The sequence below is a fragment of the Callospermophilus lateralis genome, chromosome 9 (genome assembly GCF_048772815.1).
Source record: "Callospermophilus lateralis isolate mCalLat2 chromosome 9, mCalLat2.hap1, whole genome shotgun sequence".
NCBI lineage: Eukaryota > Metazoa > Chordata > Mammalia > Rodentia > Sciuridae > Callospermophilus > Callospermophilus lateralis.
The window spans coordinates 58,010,515-58,027,111 of NC_135313.1; the positions used below are offsets into that span (position 1 = coordinate 58,010,515).

At 39.1% G+C, this 16,597-nt stretch overlaps 1 protein-coding gene across 5 annotated transcripts in view; it reads right to left on the bottom strand.

Moving 5' to 3' along the window:
- Positions 1–16,597, bottom strand: part of Rapgef4 (Rap guanine nucleotide exchange factor 4) — a 214,962-nt gene that overhangs the window by 34,962 nt on the left and 163,403 nt on the right. For all 5 annotated transcript variants that reach the window (XM_076866656.2, XM_076866655.2, XM_076866657.2 and 2 more), the window contains 2 exons: positions 13,460–13,538; positions 688–838 (listed from right to left, as the gene is read on the bottom strand). In XM_076866656.2, coding sequence (XP_076722771.1) covers positions 688–838; positions 13,460–13,538 — 230 coding nt within the window. The remainder of the gene's footprint in view (positions 1–687; positions 839–13,459; positions 13,539–16,597) is intronic.

A 16,597-nucleotide genomic window follows, 5' to 3' on the forward strand; every position in this document is an offset into this window, starting at 1 on the left:
TCTAGTAATCCTACTTCTAGGAACGTAAGCAACCACGGACAGACCTACTAGCACAAAAACGTTTGCTGCACAATTATTCTAGGAAGATGAAAACTGGAAAGGCCATAAATGGGTACAAATAAATATATCTGTGGCATAGCTGATGAATGGTCATTAGAAGTTTGTAATCATAAAGAATGTGTTGACATGGAAAAATCCTGATGTGTAGAATGAAAAGCAGCCTGCAAAATGATGGGTACTGATGTGATTACAACCCTACGAAATACACAAAGAGAAAGAGACCAGATGAAACTACATTAAAAAGTCACTACTTGGGCTGGGGATGTGGCTCAAGTGGTAGCGCGCTCGCCTGGCATGCGTGCGGCCCGGGTTTGATCCTCAGCACCACATACAAAGATGTTGTGCCCGCCGAAAACTAAAAAAATAAATATTGAAAAAAATTCTCTCTCTCTGTCTCTCTCTCTCACTCTCTCTTTAAAAAAAAAAAAAGTCACTACTTATTGAATTAGAGTGGTGGGATGATGTGGATGCTTTTCTTTTACTTACAGTACCTTTCTGACAAATGGATATGTTAACAAAGTCTAGAACTGGCAATTACAGGCCCCCCGGGGGGAGGATGCCATGCCACGGGTAAGTTCCTGTGTTGCAGGACAAAGGTGTGCTCTTGGAAGGAATAAGCCTACATACCTCTAGGAAAGCCATGGCCACGTCATCCTCTTGCAGGAGGTCTCCATACATGGCGGCCCACTGTAGAACCAGGCGGATGACTCGTCTCTTGTTGTTGAGGGCATAATCCATTCTCTCCTGTTCTGTACCTTGAGAAGGCTGTGCATGGTAAGTGCCGAGGGGTCAAGGAAGACATTTAGCCATTTCACCCTTATTCCACTGGGCTGCTTGCAACGGTGGAGTGACAGATGCCAACTTTAGACTGAATTCCTCCTGTAGGCCCTCAAGAGACAGCCCACATGAAGTACCTGCACCACATGCACATGAACCCTGGTTCGCTCCTGCTCACTTTGAACCTGATAATGGCCCAAGGAATGGGGCTTCACATGGACTTATGTGTCCTCCGTATTCTAGTTGTGTCTAGCTGTAGCTCTTATTCCCTGCCTGTCCTCTGCCTTGCCCTTCACCTCCTGGGTGGTAATCACCTGCTGTTGATTGTCTCGGGGTACCTGGCCACCTCTTGATGGTTTCTATAATTCTGCCCACATTGCTATAATACCCTTATGACACTGCACTTAAACTCTTCCACGTGGGTGTCTAACCTTCTGGATTCTAGCTGATAGAGACATCATGGTGGGCAAGCAAGGCTGGAGGCTGGTCAGCTTACCTGCATTAGGAAGATGCTGAAGTGGCCTCTGGTGGGGACTACAGACACCACACCAGACCTTCTCTTGTCTAGAATCACAACCTGCTTCATTGTCAATTTGGGCATTTATGGCTAGCCATCTTAATTATAAACCCCTTCTAACTTGGATGACACATTATTTGTCTGGTATTCTATACTGTGCCTAGCACAGTGAAAATTTCATCTAGAAATTGTATTTATCCATTAACAGAAGAAATACTGGGTTGAATGCCCACTCTGTGCCCAGAGTAAAGGGCCCTGCTCTTGGTTGAAATTCTTGTATGAATTATAGTAGGCCATCAAGAAATATTTTAGATAGGATACCCTTTCTTTTTCAGTGATCATAATAGTTTGTATTATAGACAACTGGTTCATAAAAAAACAAAAACAAAACTTAGTATTTTTAACTTGCACTGCAAGTTTCACACAAGGTACATCAGTTAACCTCTATTTCCCAGTCTAGAGATGGAGTCATTTGCTTTCCACAAGTGAGCAAACAGTAACAAAAGGAGCATAAAATGCTGAGATTATATAGAGAAAGTGCAATACTCCTGATTCCAGCTAGTTCTGTTCCCATCACATACCAGTCCTGAGTCTCATAGCTCACTGCAACACTGGCCATGTCTTAGCTCACTACCATGACTTAAAAGGCACCATCGAAAACTGCCTTGTGGCTACGCTGTGCTTGTGAGCAAAACGAGTAAAGGGCCTTTTCTAAAAAGACTATAAATAATCATGATCAAGGTAAATGACAGAACCTTAAAGCAAAGGTTTACTGCATGTAAATGGGTTACAAAATGGCTTTCATAAATTGAGCACGAGATTCATAAAAAAGAAAATTGCTCAACCTGTAGTGCTACAATTCTCTCTGAGCTTACAATAAAAAAAAAAGAAAGATCACTTTATGTGAAAATTATTTCTTTTCTGATTAACCCTTTGGTATGCATTCATAAGTTGGATTTTCTTTCCAAAGAGCTGCAATGCTGGGCCCATTTCATGGCCATTTTCTGTGGCAGGAAGCAGCACTGTCAGGGACATAGTGGATGCCAGCTCAGTAATACCTGACTGACTGAAATCTAGGTACTGGTTCACCCAAGAGTTGGAGGATCGGACTTTAAGTTCCTTTGATGTCATCATCTAGCTAAATGAGTTTTGAGTGAGTCACTTAGCAGCTGTAGACCTGCATGTACTCACCTGTGGAATGAGGAGGTGAAAAGAAATAATTTTTAACTTCTTTCTCAGCTTTCACATTCAACAACATTAAAGCAATGTGGATCTAAAGAGAATCAAGTACTGCTAACAAAGTGAAAGTATGCTCTCTTTTGTTCAATTTTATGGTAACTGTGTTTTGGGGGTGCTTGGTTAGCATATGGTTTTTTCCTCACCAAAACTCCATTGAGGTTAAATTGCTCAATGCGGAACTGTCAGGAGATGGGGCCTTTGACCTTTGAGAGGGATTAATGTCTTTCTTGAGACACTGGATTAGTTCTCTTGGGAACGGATTAGTTCTTGCTAGAGGGGGTTGTTATAAAATGGGTCGGCCCCTTTGTTCACCCCTCTTTGCCTGCTTGCTTGCCCTTCTGCTTCTATGTACACGGAGCAGCATAAAACCCTCATCAGAATGGATTTCCAGACTCCAAAACTGTAAGCTACATCAACTTCTTGATAAATTACCTTGTCTCTGGCATCCTAGTACAGTAAAAGAGAATGGGCTAAGACACGTGGAAACCTGGATTGTATCAAGCCTTGGCAGGTACTGACTTTTACATTTCCATACCATGAGAGTCCATAGGAGAAAGTAGGAATGGTTAAGAAGGGGGCAAGGGCCAAACTCACTAAGTATGAGGCAGTGAAGATTCTGAACTCTGAATTGGATGTTTCAAAGACTGTACTAGGCCAAGTTCACTCCCAAAGTCAGTTTTCTAGAATATCCTGATGCCACTTTGGGTCACATCCATACTCTTTACCCTGATTCCTCAGGCTGGGTTTCTTCTCTCTATCCTCTTTTCTAGATCTAAACAATAATGTCTATGAAAGATATCTTTCTGATCACCCTGTACTGTGGAAAATGTACAAATATAACTTTTTAATATTTTTTTTAGTTGTAGATGGACACAATACCTTTAATTTATTTTTATGTGGTGCTGAGTATCGAACCCAGTGACTCATGCATGCTAGGCAAGCTCTCTACCACTGAGCCACAACCCCAGCCCACAAATATAACTTTTGATCATCATATCAATTTTAAAAGAAAGTCTCACTGTGCCTTAAGTTATTCTACAAACTAGAATCTTAAAAATATTTCACTGCCCTGAGGCATGAGTACATTCTGAATCACTCAAAGATGGCAATATCATATAGAAGGAATAGAAGCTTTCACTAAGCTGGTATTTAGAGTAGGAGCCTTAGCCTAAAGTTAGCAGAATAACATCAAGACAGGACAATTAACATGTGGATGTGATTTTTAAAAGGTAAATGTATTTTCAAATAAATTAATACACTTCTCAAAGAAAATATGCTCAAATGTTTTAAAGGTACTTGGGCAAAGAAATCATTCAAATTGATTTACCAACTAATAATTAAGAGAGTACTTTGAGTAAGGCATGGTGCTGGGTGCTAGTGATCTGATGGGCACAGCTCTGACATACCTGACATATTATACTGATGATGTGTTAAATGTGTGTGTCAGAGAGAGAGTGTGTGTGAGAGAGAGAGAGAGAGAGGAAGAGACGGAGGGAGGGAGGGAGGGAGGGAGGAAATGTTTCCTAGTTGTATGAGACTGAAATGGTTTGAAACATCAAATTGGCATCAAGTAAATATAATTCTTATAATCCAGATTTTTTTTTCTAGTTTTTCTTGACTTGAACTTAAGGAAGCAATGCAAATACTTCAGTAGCACACTCATGACTCATCTCTAGGGTCACAGGATAGGATAATTACATCTGCATTCATCTCTGTGGATCAGAACAAAGATTTTTCTTGTCTTCTGATGTAGAAATTGGTTGTCCACAACAAAAGACAGAATGCAGAGTTGGACGGATTAATACGATAATGCTTCTAATGTGTGTAGAGTTTTACGGTTCACAAAATACCTTCAAGATGCTCAAATTATCATATGAGGCTCTCTATAAACCTAAAGAGGAAATATTTACAGATGAAGAAACTGAGGTTCAGAGAGAGGAAATCTGCCCAAAGTTGTCAGTGAGCAAACAGTAGGTCTTTACAAAATCCACACAGTGGCAATAGTGCCTAGAGATTAGTGGTTGGGTTCACAAAATTACCAAGAATAAATTACATTGGGGGTGCAAAAATTCCAAGACATTTCCTCCCTTCATCTGTTCCTCCTTCCCTTCCTTCTTCATTCCTCCCTTTCCTTCTCTGAAGTTCAAGTTTTGTAGCACTGACTCAGAGTGTGGAGTACCTAAGCCAGGGCTGAGTGACCCTGTCTTCCTACAGTCTCCTGGGAGGTAGGACTAACCAAAGTCAGAAAGACCAGGAGGGGCCTTCTCTATTTTCTCCTGAAAGTTAAGTATTTTGCCTTTGGGGAAATAAAAGGCAAAACAACAACAAAAAACAAAAAACAACAAAAAAACCCGAAACCCCTGATTTATCGAACAAAGTCTTGCCTTTCTCCTCACAGATGTTTATTTACTAAACTGACAGTAGGGTGATGCTGTTTTTAGAGCTGGATCCCAGCACATGCTCCAGGCTTCTGCCCCTCCGCAGGTCACTTATGTTTTCTTCCTGAACTATCTGTTGGGTCAGTTTCTTAGGGGACATGGAGAAGACTTTGTATGTAATTGATTCTGTCTGAAATAGTTACAACAAGATACTGGAGCTTCTATTTACCCCATGACAATCTCACTGGGCTTTTAGAACATATAGAAGATCAAAAGAAAATCTTCAAAAATATCATAGCAGGGCTGGAGATATAGCTCAGTTAGTAGAGTGCTTGCCTTGCATGCACAAGGCCTTGGTTTTGATCCCCAGCACCACCAAAAAAAAAAAAAAAAAAAAGTCATATCTCTTTTAGATGTCTATTGAAATTGCCTGAAATTGTTGTATTTTGTCAAGTTGTCAAATACAGATCATAGATTCATCCTAAATATTCTCAGAAAGAATTCAGTGTCAAATGGAAAGTAAGTCTACACAAATACCAAAGCATCTGGCACATCTTTCATAGACCCTTTGATCACTGGTTTGTCATCTTCAGTCTAAGCATTCAGAGTGATGGTCTTCATTGAACTGGACCAGTTCCTTCAGCTGAGGCCAGATCGGATCTGTGTGCAGCACCGTATCAGGGCTGAGAACAGAGTGAAGGCCACGGTGCAGGCTACAGTCTTTCTACCCTGCAACAGCAGGCTTAATATTCCATTGAGTCATTTTCCTCATGCCGGTTCTGTCGTTCAAACACTGTAATTATTTCATATATTTTTACCTAGTTATTATCTTACTCACCACAGGCACCTGTAATTTTTCTGTATTTTTTTTAACTGCTCATTTACTTATTCTTAATTCAGCTAATAATGGTTCCATGTATTAAAATTATCACAGGGAAAGTAAAGTGAAAACCTCCTAGGATGTAGAGGCAGCAGATTCATTACAGCCTACAACAGGGAATAAAATATTATGTATACTTTTTGCAGTAAGTACATGCTAATTATGCAGCTATTTATAAAACACTTATCAACATTCAAACTGATACTCTTCAATGTTGTTGTTTTGGAAAACCCTGCTTTGCATACAAGATCTCTGCTTGCAGCTGAAAACAAACTTTGGGGGTCATCTGCCCACTGATGAGACAAAGCTTTTGTCTACTCTATATTATGCTCTATTCCTCTCATGATGGTATCCAATAGTAATGGCAATATTCATGTGGGACTTCAAAGTTTATAATGTACTTTCACACACATTGCCTCATTTGATCTTTGCAACAACCTGGTGAATGGGTAGGCAAGTCTAATTACCCCTATTATATAGAAGGGGCTCACAGAGCTTGGGGATAATTGCCAAGTAACGCAGCTTGAAAGATACAGATCTTAAACATGATCTTTTGACTTCAGAGCTTTTTCTTTACCCACTATAACATGGGGCCTTTTGCCCTTTACTCTCTGTTGCTTGAGTTTATTCCTACCCTGAATGCAAGTTCAAGTTCTGCTTCTCCACTTAAAAGGTGTAATCCTTGCTAAGTCCATTGACTGTTTAGAGTGTTGGTTTCCTCCTGGGTCAGCTTCCTAGGAACATGGTTAAGAATGAAATAAGATAACATAGGTAACACACATGTGGCTGCTTCTACAGCACATGAACTGCTCAGTAAACACTGGGGGTTTATTACTGACCCCCTTCTGGAAATTTCTGACAATATTTTCAATGACAGTTTCAGAATTTTTCTAAGATTTAGCCTTTTGGGGTTTAACTTTATGGCACTTTGTACCAACACAGGTTACTCCTGTGTTGAGCTCACAAAATCACCTTCTGTGCTGTCAACTACTTTACATGTCTCCCATTTTCTTGCTCAGAATATTTTTTTTCCCATAGGTTTTTAAGAATTCTCTGATTTTATAAATCTCTTGCCTTTGGTGCTTTCTTTTAAAATCTCCAACCAGGAGTTTGTACTTAGTCCAATGCAACCCACTTGGCCTGGGTTCAAATCTTGTTTCTACATTTACAAGCTGTGTCATTAGGGGCAAATTACTGAGCTGCTCAGTTTCACTTTTATTATTGTAAAAACCAGAATTAAAAGAGTGCAACACCTCACAGTGTTGCTATGAGGTTGAGGAAATGTATACAAAATACTTTGCTGCATATCTGATAAGAAGGTCTTCTTCCTCTTAGGAGCATATCATGTTCATATCATATCATTTCCTTACTGGAAATAAACTCTCAAATTGCAGACCTGTAGAAGTAACCACTCTGATGGTGACCTAGATCATATACTTTTCAGAATCAAAGGGGGACTACAAAGGTCAAATTCGGCTTCAACCATATTGACGCTGAAATTTATTTTCTTAGAAATCTAAAGAATGTTCCTAAAAAGTTAATTTCATCTAATAAACTCAAACCCAATGTTGCTTTGTAAATCTTTCATCTATAAGAAAAGCATATTTTGATATATATTCCTCTTTGAGAACCCAACTTAACTTATAAAAACAACATCTTCAAGTCAGTTTCACAGAGTGATAAGTGATGGGGGAGAACCTGCCTTTTCAGAAAAGGAAGCCACTGTGTTTGTTTCTAAGGATGAATATATATAAAAGATAGTGTTAGCTAAAACTTAGGGGCAAGTCTATATTCTATTTTTTCTTTTTAATTTAGGAAACTAAAATAAATTATTTTCATGCCAAAAGCATAAAATTTATGTTTAATACTAGGCAGAACAAAATTAGTATGCTAATTAGAAAATATTCAACCAAATAATTACTGTGCTCTGTAAGTTTACATGTAAGCCATTTATACTTAAGATTCCAGCAGCAATAGTAAGAATCTGTCCATTTACAACAAAGACTTGTATTCACTGACATAAGAGAAAACCTCTTGACAGGGTGAATTTCAGAACTAATCCAAATGCTGATGATGTCATCATAGACCCTATTTTTTGATGACTCTCTGCTCATTTCAGCTTTATCCTAGGGTTCCCTCATGTTGGCAAGATAGCTGTTGCTGACAATTTGGATCACAGACCTCCAATTCTCTGTATTGAATGTTGAAAATGTTTTCACCTAGAAGTCTAGGAAGCCTCTCCTCGAATTCTACTACCCCAGGATAGCTTGGGCCTGCAATTTGAGAAGTAATGTTGTCAAGAGTAGTCAATTACTATGAGTGGAAAGACAGGCACACATGTTGGGGAGTCAACCACAATGTCCACTGTAATCTAATTATATCAGTGCTATATAGACTTCCTCCAAACATCTGTCAGTATATAGAGACTCTCAGGTTAAGTTATTTGGCTCCCTTGCCTTGACTTCTCCTATATGTCAAATGAAATAAATAACATACCAGTCCTTTGGTCTTCACATTTGAGGAACAGGTATTGAAAAGATAAAGTAAGTGATGTGTAAATACTCAGGATCAATCAGATAGTTATTAAAATTAAAAATAATATTAACTTAGCTGTGATCACTTGTTGAATTAAAGGCCAGCCTATAGATGGTGCAAATAAGAACACGGCAGAGTTTAACCATAAAGCAGACAATAAGACAATAAGAGAGCAATTTGGCAATAACACCCAAACCTAAACATTCCAGAATGTTTTCCGTGAGATTATTAACAATGGTGAGATGCCTGGTGAATTTTGCTCTCTTTTCTTTTTGCAGTGATTGAAATTTTTTGCAATGAGAATGTCTTATTGTTAAGGATGATAATGTTTATATTTATGAAATGATATATAAAATATTTAATGGCATAGAAAGATATTCACAAAATACTGCTTAATGAAAAATCAGACAAAATTATTTACAGTATGATCCCATTCTCATATTTAAATCTATGTCTATTTATATAGAAAAAAGACTAGAAGGAAACGCACCAAAATATCAGCCATGGTTATACCTGAGAGGTGACAGGGTTTTAATTTTCTTTTAAGACTAAAGGAAAAATGAATTTGATTTAAAAATGCAGATATTAAAAAGATTAAAGAAGCTAGAGATGAAAAGTACAGAAATTGAACAAATATGATTTAAAAACTCATTATAAAGTACTTGTATTCATCAGGTCAAATCATGTCCAAACTGTATCTAATGAATAGAATCTCTCTCATTAGCACATAAAAAGCCTGATATATTAATGTTAAATAGAGTTCTACCATCCTTTTCTATGCTAAAAGCAAAATTGGAAGAGACACACAATGTGGATTAAGGACAGAAATAGGTGTCAGTGGCTCAGGGCTCAGATCTTTTCTGTACTAATAATTACCTTCTCTGAGCAAATCATAATTTTTCATTATCCTAGTTTATTGATTTGGAAAAAGCACAGTGAAAAATACTGGCTTCTTCATAGGGCTGCTATGAAAAGCCAGAAATGTTAAGTACTTGAAAAACACTCAGCTAAAGCAAGTGATTCATGGACGTGGTTAAGGGTTTCACTGTCCCTGCGTCCCATGTTGAGAACACGGGGGTTAATCCACTTGTCCAATTTTGCAGTCTACATCTCTCCTGCTTGGGGGTCACTGCTAAGCAGTTATGCATATGTGTTGTTTTGCCTCCTCAACTCAGTCTCTCCACTTACTCTGTTTTTTTTTTTTTTTTTTTTTTCCAGCAGTTTCCATGGAAGTGTGTAGTCAAGTACTTGGCTTTCACTTGACCAAGATGTCAGCGGTGACCAAAGCTGGGCCAACCAGACTTACCTTCCTAAGGAGGTGGGAATGAGGTAAGGGCCCTGCGCTGGTGGCGAGCGGGTTGCAGTAGATCTGCCCCAACAGCATGCTTTTCAATTCCTGCACCCCAAGTTCCTTGCTAAGGCTGAGGATCTCCAAGGATCTCTTCAGCTTTCTGAGGTGCTCTACCACCTTCTGATGAGTCTCTTCACTTCCAGTTCTGTCACAGCTGACTTGTATTATTTATGGCTAGAAAACCAGAATATATAAGGAATCCACATACCACCTCCCTGAGGGGAAAGGGGACTGAAAACTGAGTCTCTGTATAACACAAGCACTAACACATACTTGACTTTGGGGACAGAGCCCTTCTCTGCTGCCTACGTGCAGAAGGACGAGTTCCTGGCCTCCTGGGACACATTTCCCAGCCATTATAGAAGAGCAATGCTAGTTTGAGCCTCTTATTTACAGTATCTAAGGACTAGACTTGGGCTGTCTAACATAGTAGCTACTAGCCTTATGTGGACATTTAAATTTAAATTAGTAGCAGTGAAATAAAAATTCTGTTCTTCTCAGTATCAGTGTTAAGGCTAGTGGCTACTGGGTTAGCACCGAAATAAAACATTTCCATTACTGCAAAACATTCCACTAGCTGGCACTGGCTGGACTAGTCCCTAGACCAAAGCCTCCTTCTCAGTTCTCCCCGCAGGACCGACCTGCCAGTAGACCTCTTCATTGGTCTGTTGTGACATTCCTAAGTTTGTTGGGCAAATATGCAAAGCAGGTTCCCTAAGTGTCTTGCACATTGGTGAAACCATTGAAACTGAAAATGCAAATTTTTAAAGGAATACATTCAGAAAACACTGGTAATTTTTGGGGGTAGATAGAAGTCTTACCAGACATTTTATCTGGCACTAACAAAATGGGTCTACTTTGGTTTTAGCTAATTGAAGCATAGATCACATGTGTCACGTAATACATTGTCAAGAAGTGTTCTTCAATTCTAATTGAAGGTTATAGAATTAAGCTTTCAAAGAAATAAAGAGGAAAAAAAATGATAAAATGGTAAAGTGGTATGTTTAATATAAGTCAGTGTTCTTAGGATGGTTTCCAACACAGAGGGGGAACTGATTCAGAATAGAGTCATGAGGAGACTCTAAGTTCTCCCAGGGACAGGTGTGAAGGAGGCGGGCTGAGGGCACCAGGTAGTGTAGATTGTATCAGGCCACCCTTGATCTTCTCAGTCTGCTGAGAAAAGAATGGACTAGGTATTGAGGCTGGGGCTGTAGCTTAGTGGTAGAGTGCCTGCCTAGCACGTGTGAGGCACTGAGTTTGATCCTCAGCACCACATAAAAATAAATAAAGGTACTGTGTTCATCTACAACTAAAAAAATATTTTAAAAAATGACTGGGTATCATAGGTCCCCTGTGACTGATTCTATTGTTCACTTTCTTGTCTTCCCCTCCTCTTCATCAACAGCATTATCCAAACTTTTCCCTATTTGAGATGGTGTGGACCTTCCCCCCAGAAGCTGCTATTTTCAAAATAGAAGTTAATGATCTGAACATTCTCAGTCACTTCTTGAAGGAGAAAAAGTAAAAAAATAAAGAGATAAGAGGGCTGGAGATGTGGCTCAAGCGGTAACGCGCTCGCCTGGCATGCACAGGGCACTGGGTTCGATCCTCAGCACCACATAAAAATAAAATAAAGATGTTGTATCCACCGAAAACTGAAAAATAAATATTAAAAAATTCTCTCTCTCTCTTTCCTATCTTTAAAAAAATAAAGAGATGAGAATTTGCAGAAAAATACTAGCTTTGTGATTGGGGCTTTGAATTGTAAAGAAGATAGAACTTCAAAGGGGAGGGAGGGGGGTGAAGGAGGCATGGGGGCTGGAAAGATGGTGGAACGAGATGGACATCATTACTCTAGGTACAGGTATGACTGCACATAAGGTGTGAAGCTACATTGTGTACAACCAGAGAAATGAAGAGTTATGCTACAATTGTGTACAAAATGCAGTCTGCTGTCAAATATACCTAATTAGATTAAATAAATAAATAAAAATTTAAAAAAAAGATGCTAGGACTTGGCCTGCTTAACTCCCTTCTTTTGGTTTGGTCTGCCTTAAGCTTATTAACATGCTAAACAATGAAAAAACTGTCTGAACTCTGTGGTTTTTATTGTTCCTTTCAACAAATCTCAATGGTCTAATAATGACTACCATGTATGGAGTGAAGAGAGCACAGAAAGATCCTGAATGTGTTAATTTTACTTGAGAAAAATTGAATATGAGCCAGAAAGACTATATAATATAGGTAAGTCTCATTAAGCTGTCATTACTTGGAAAGATAGTTTCCAGGCAAATAAACACCGAATCTCACTCTCACAGATCCCTCTAAGTAGCACATTCAATTCAAATCTCCCATCCTCATACATTCTGTTGACTTCAAAGAGAATTATGGGTAAGAAAATGAGAATCAGGTAGGGCAATTATAATTCTGTAAAAGAAAAACACATGCCAACATTGATTGGATTGCTCAAAAATGAAAGGAAAAAAAGAGACACTTTCCTTCAATACATTTAACTGCTCAAAAAGGCCAAAGTGTTTTGGGATCCAAATTTTTATTGCTTTAAAAATAAAGCAGCAAAATACACTTTCACACAACTCCCAAAGCTGAGGGTGAAACTAGGTCATATATTCACTTATTTTTTTTCAACTTATCTTTTCCAAATGCTTGCTCTGAGCCAGACATCAATTGGTCAACTCAAAATACTATTGAAAAGCTGCCTCCAAACCCAGTCTTCAGGTTGTCTAAAGGAATTGCCCCTATAAACTTCAAGTTTTGAAGTTTATAGTCTTTAAGTCAATGTGCTAATAAAAATACCAACAAAAAAACAAATGTCCGTCTCTAGAGGAAAGGATGCATTAAATTAGAAGATATGTGAAAGAAGAATAACCTCACAAGGGTGACTTACATTTATCTCAGCAGGTTGGCAACCTGGTTAATACCACTGCCCAAAGGAAAAACATGGTGGATGGTGGGTCAGCCTGGAGCCTATCAGAAACACACAGTTGTCTTCAAGGTGAGGAAACTATTCCTAAGAGCACTCCCAGATAAGAATGCATACTTCTTGTCAGCATCACTTTCCCAAATGCTGTGGCTTGAATATGGTTTATCCTCTCTGAAACTCATGTTGAAATTTTATTCCCAGAATAAAAAAGGTGTTGAGGTGGTAGAACTTTTAAGACATGAATAGGTCAAGGGGGCACCACCCTCTTGAATGGATTACTTCTGCTCTCTATGGGACTGGCTTAATTTTCACAGGCAAGAGAGAGTTCTTGTTCTCTCCAGATTGGATTAATCACTACAATAGCCAGCTGTTATATAGTGAGGCTAACCTCTATTTTTGTCTTTTCCACACAAGCTTGCTACAGTTCAAGGTTCTCGTACTGTAACATAACAAACCCATTGGACCTGCCTAATCCTGGACTTCCAGTCTCCAGATCCGAGAGTTACACTTCTTTTCTTTATAAGTTACCCAGTCTCAGGTAAGCTGTTTCACACTTTTTCAGGTAATAAGTTGGAAATCCTGAAACATGGCAAGACAGACCTCTGCTAGGGAGAGTTAATGTCGACACAGGGAAAAATGTTGACATGTCAGAGTTTGACAAGAGTGGAAAGCAGAACCCTATCTGGGCCATGACTTACCTTCAGAGGGAAAAATCAGGTGGAGGCCATATACACATAGGGTGACTTCAAGGAAACAGGGACTTACCACAACAAAAGGATATTGGGCCACCAGGGCAGGGCAAAGCTGGGTATTTGGCATAAAAACACAGTGCATCATAACAAAGTCATTTAAAACAGAATCTAGAGGAGAAAAAGGGTAGAAAAATTAGATTTTTATGAAAATCTTTAGGAAAGCAAAGTATCTATTCATTTCTTTTTGGCCATTGGATGTGTGTGTGTGTGTGTGTGTGTGTGTGTATGTGTGTGTGTGGGTTGTGTTAATATTTTTTAAGTGGGAGATGGACACAAGACCTTTATTTTATTTATTTTTATGTGGTGCTGAGGATCGAATTTGGTGCCTCACATGTGCTAGGCAAATGTTCTACCACTGAGCCACAATCTTAGCCTGGATGGGTATGGTTTTAACGTGCACGGAAGCATTTCATGTGAAAATAATGGTGATGAGCTTGAGATCAAAACCTAATTTTTTAGGATATTGGACAAAGAGGTAATATTTTAAAAATAGATAGTTTTATAATAGCACTCAGTCACCTTAGCTGCAAAGAGTTTTTCCTTTTTTTTTTTTTTATAGTTCTGGGGATTGAACATAGGGCCTTGAACATGCTAAGCAAGCACTCTACCACTAAGCTACACCCCCAGCCTCAAGGAGGTAGTCAAAGCAGAGAATTTGTGGTGGTGGTGGTAGGGGGAAACATAGCAAAAATATATATGATAAATCCTATGGGTAGTACTGGAGGAAAATAAAGCTATCTCCTAGATGCGAGAAGTGACTGTGCCAAGTTTGAAGCATTTTGCAGGCAGGTAAGGAGGGGGTTGGAAAGGGACCTAAGGCACATCCCAAAGATATTTCATATGCCTCATCACTGAACTAGATGCTGGCTCTTCATTGCAAAGATAACACCATCCAGCCAGACTGGATGGGAAACGGCAGGTCGACCAATCTAAAAGTCCCAGGAGTAGGCCTATTGAAACCCGGAACTCAAGATGCCATGGGGATTTTTAATTTAAAGACAAAAAAGAACTATACTGGCTGAGACTTGTGAAATCTTTTTAATAGAAGATGGTGAGAAATATGCAAACTTATCTCTATAAATTAGATTTCCAATGCCCATGTCTTTAATGAATTTATATTACCAAAGTTTGAATCAGCAGCTAAATGTTTAACCATTATACTCATTTAAATCTGTTGTAATCCCAAGTTTATCCCTCAGTGTGCTCAGTCATTCCAGGTCCATGTTGCTGAGCCACAGAACAAGTAGACAGGTGCTAGATGGAAGTTGTATAGAGGTGTTGTTTTTTTTTAATTAAAAAGAGGTTGCTTGTCAACATCTAGTCACCTTCATACATTTTATATACTCTTTGAAGTTAGTAGAATAGTGCTTGCTTATATGCCACTCAGAAGGCTTGCGCTTATAGTAGTTAAAATTTTATTTCCTTCCTCCCTTTCTTTATTTTTTTGGGGGGTGGGGGTATTGAGGATTGAATTTAGGGGCACTCAGTCTCTAAGCCACATCCCCAGCCCTATTTTGTATTTTATGTAGAGACAAGGTCTCACTGAGTTGCTTAACACTTGTTTTTGCTGAGGCTGGTTTTGAACTCGTGATCCTCCTGTCTCAGTCTCCTGAGCTGCTGAGATTACAGGCATGTGCCACTGCCTTTATTTATTTTTGTGGAGCTAGTGCTAAACCCAGGGCCTCACACATGTCAGGCAAGTGCTCTACCATTGAAGTACATCTCCAGACTACCACAGTATAATTTTTGCTAATGCAAAGATTTGACATGGGCTCCAAGGCTGAGGACATGTATATACACAGGGACTGGTCACTTATTATGGCCAATCACCCCAAACTCACATTTCAATATGGCTTTCTTATTCTTTACTCACATACAGTGACTCCTGAGAACTTATTTAAAACAATAATTTTCTATTTGAAAATGATTTCCTAGCCACTCATAGCAGCCAAAGTCTAGGAAACTAAAAGATCTTTAGGTAGAAAACTTTAGTAAATTAAAAGAATGCATAGTCATATTTAGCAGTTTTTATTTCTATGATGTAAACAAGTTTTACCGTAACTGACATTTCTCCTTGTATTGGAAATTCATAAATGCCAAAGGTCTTCACCTCCATTATATCCACATGCTTCGTGTACCTGTGCTAGGGTTATTTTTAGCACCCAGGAGAGTAGTGGGCAATATTCATATCTTTGATTTATGAGAAAGATACTGATTTATTCTTATCGCCAAGCTATTAACATTACTTATAAGAAAACATTTACTTATAAGAAAAAAAGAAAAATTGCAGTAAATGAAGTTCAACATTATGATGTTTGTTAGTCTAGTCTCTGACATCAAAAATGGAAGTGTCAGGCCTGGTGTGGTGTAATCCCAGCAGCTTGGAAGGATGAGGCAGGAGGACGGCAAGTTCAAAGATAGCCTCAGCAACTTAGTGAGGTCCTAAGCCACTTAGTGAGACCCTTCTCAAAATAAAAAATAAAAAGGGCTGGGGATATGGCACCGTGGTTAAGTGCCTCTGGGTTCAGTCCATGGTACCAAAAAAATAAAAATAAAAAAGGGAAGTGTCAGGAGTCATATCCCATATGCCATCCATAGGACACACTGATTTCTAGGCCCTACATTTTTTTTTTTTTTAAAGAAGCAATAATCCAGTCCCTATCTCTTTTAAAGGTGACTTTAAAAAGAAGGTTACATTTGCTCTTCATGGGTAGTGAAGACCCTTCCTTAGATGTCATAGTCTCAAATGTTCCAGAATCTTCCTTTTGGGTCAACACCCACTTTCTTTTCTCACTTAGTAATAGCACAGCACATATCAAACTGCTAGCTCTTTCCTTCCTGTTTCTACATCAGTACTGGTAGTCTTTATCCCATCTCTAGTCACTGGTCACCAGCCTTTCTTTAGGGTCACTTCAAAGGCTATATTCTCAATGACAATTTCCCGGATGGCAGTAGCCACTGAGTGCCCCTGAGGCACTGACCGCACTCTGCCTTATATTTGAGTGCTGTGCACATTTCTTCATGTCCTCCAGCAATTTTAGGCTTCCTGAGGGAAGAAGGCAATCCTTGGACCTCACCCAAGGTCACCAACTTAGTGCCTGCTCAACAACAGAAGAAGCCTGGACCCAGGGCCTAGCTTGTATATCCACCTTCCCAATTCATGCCCT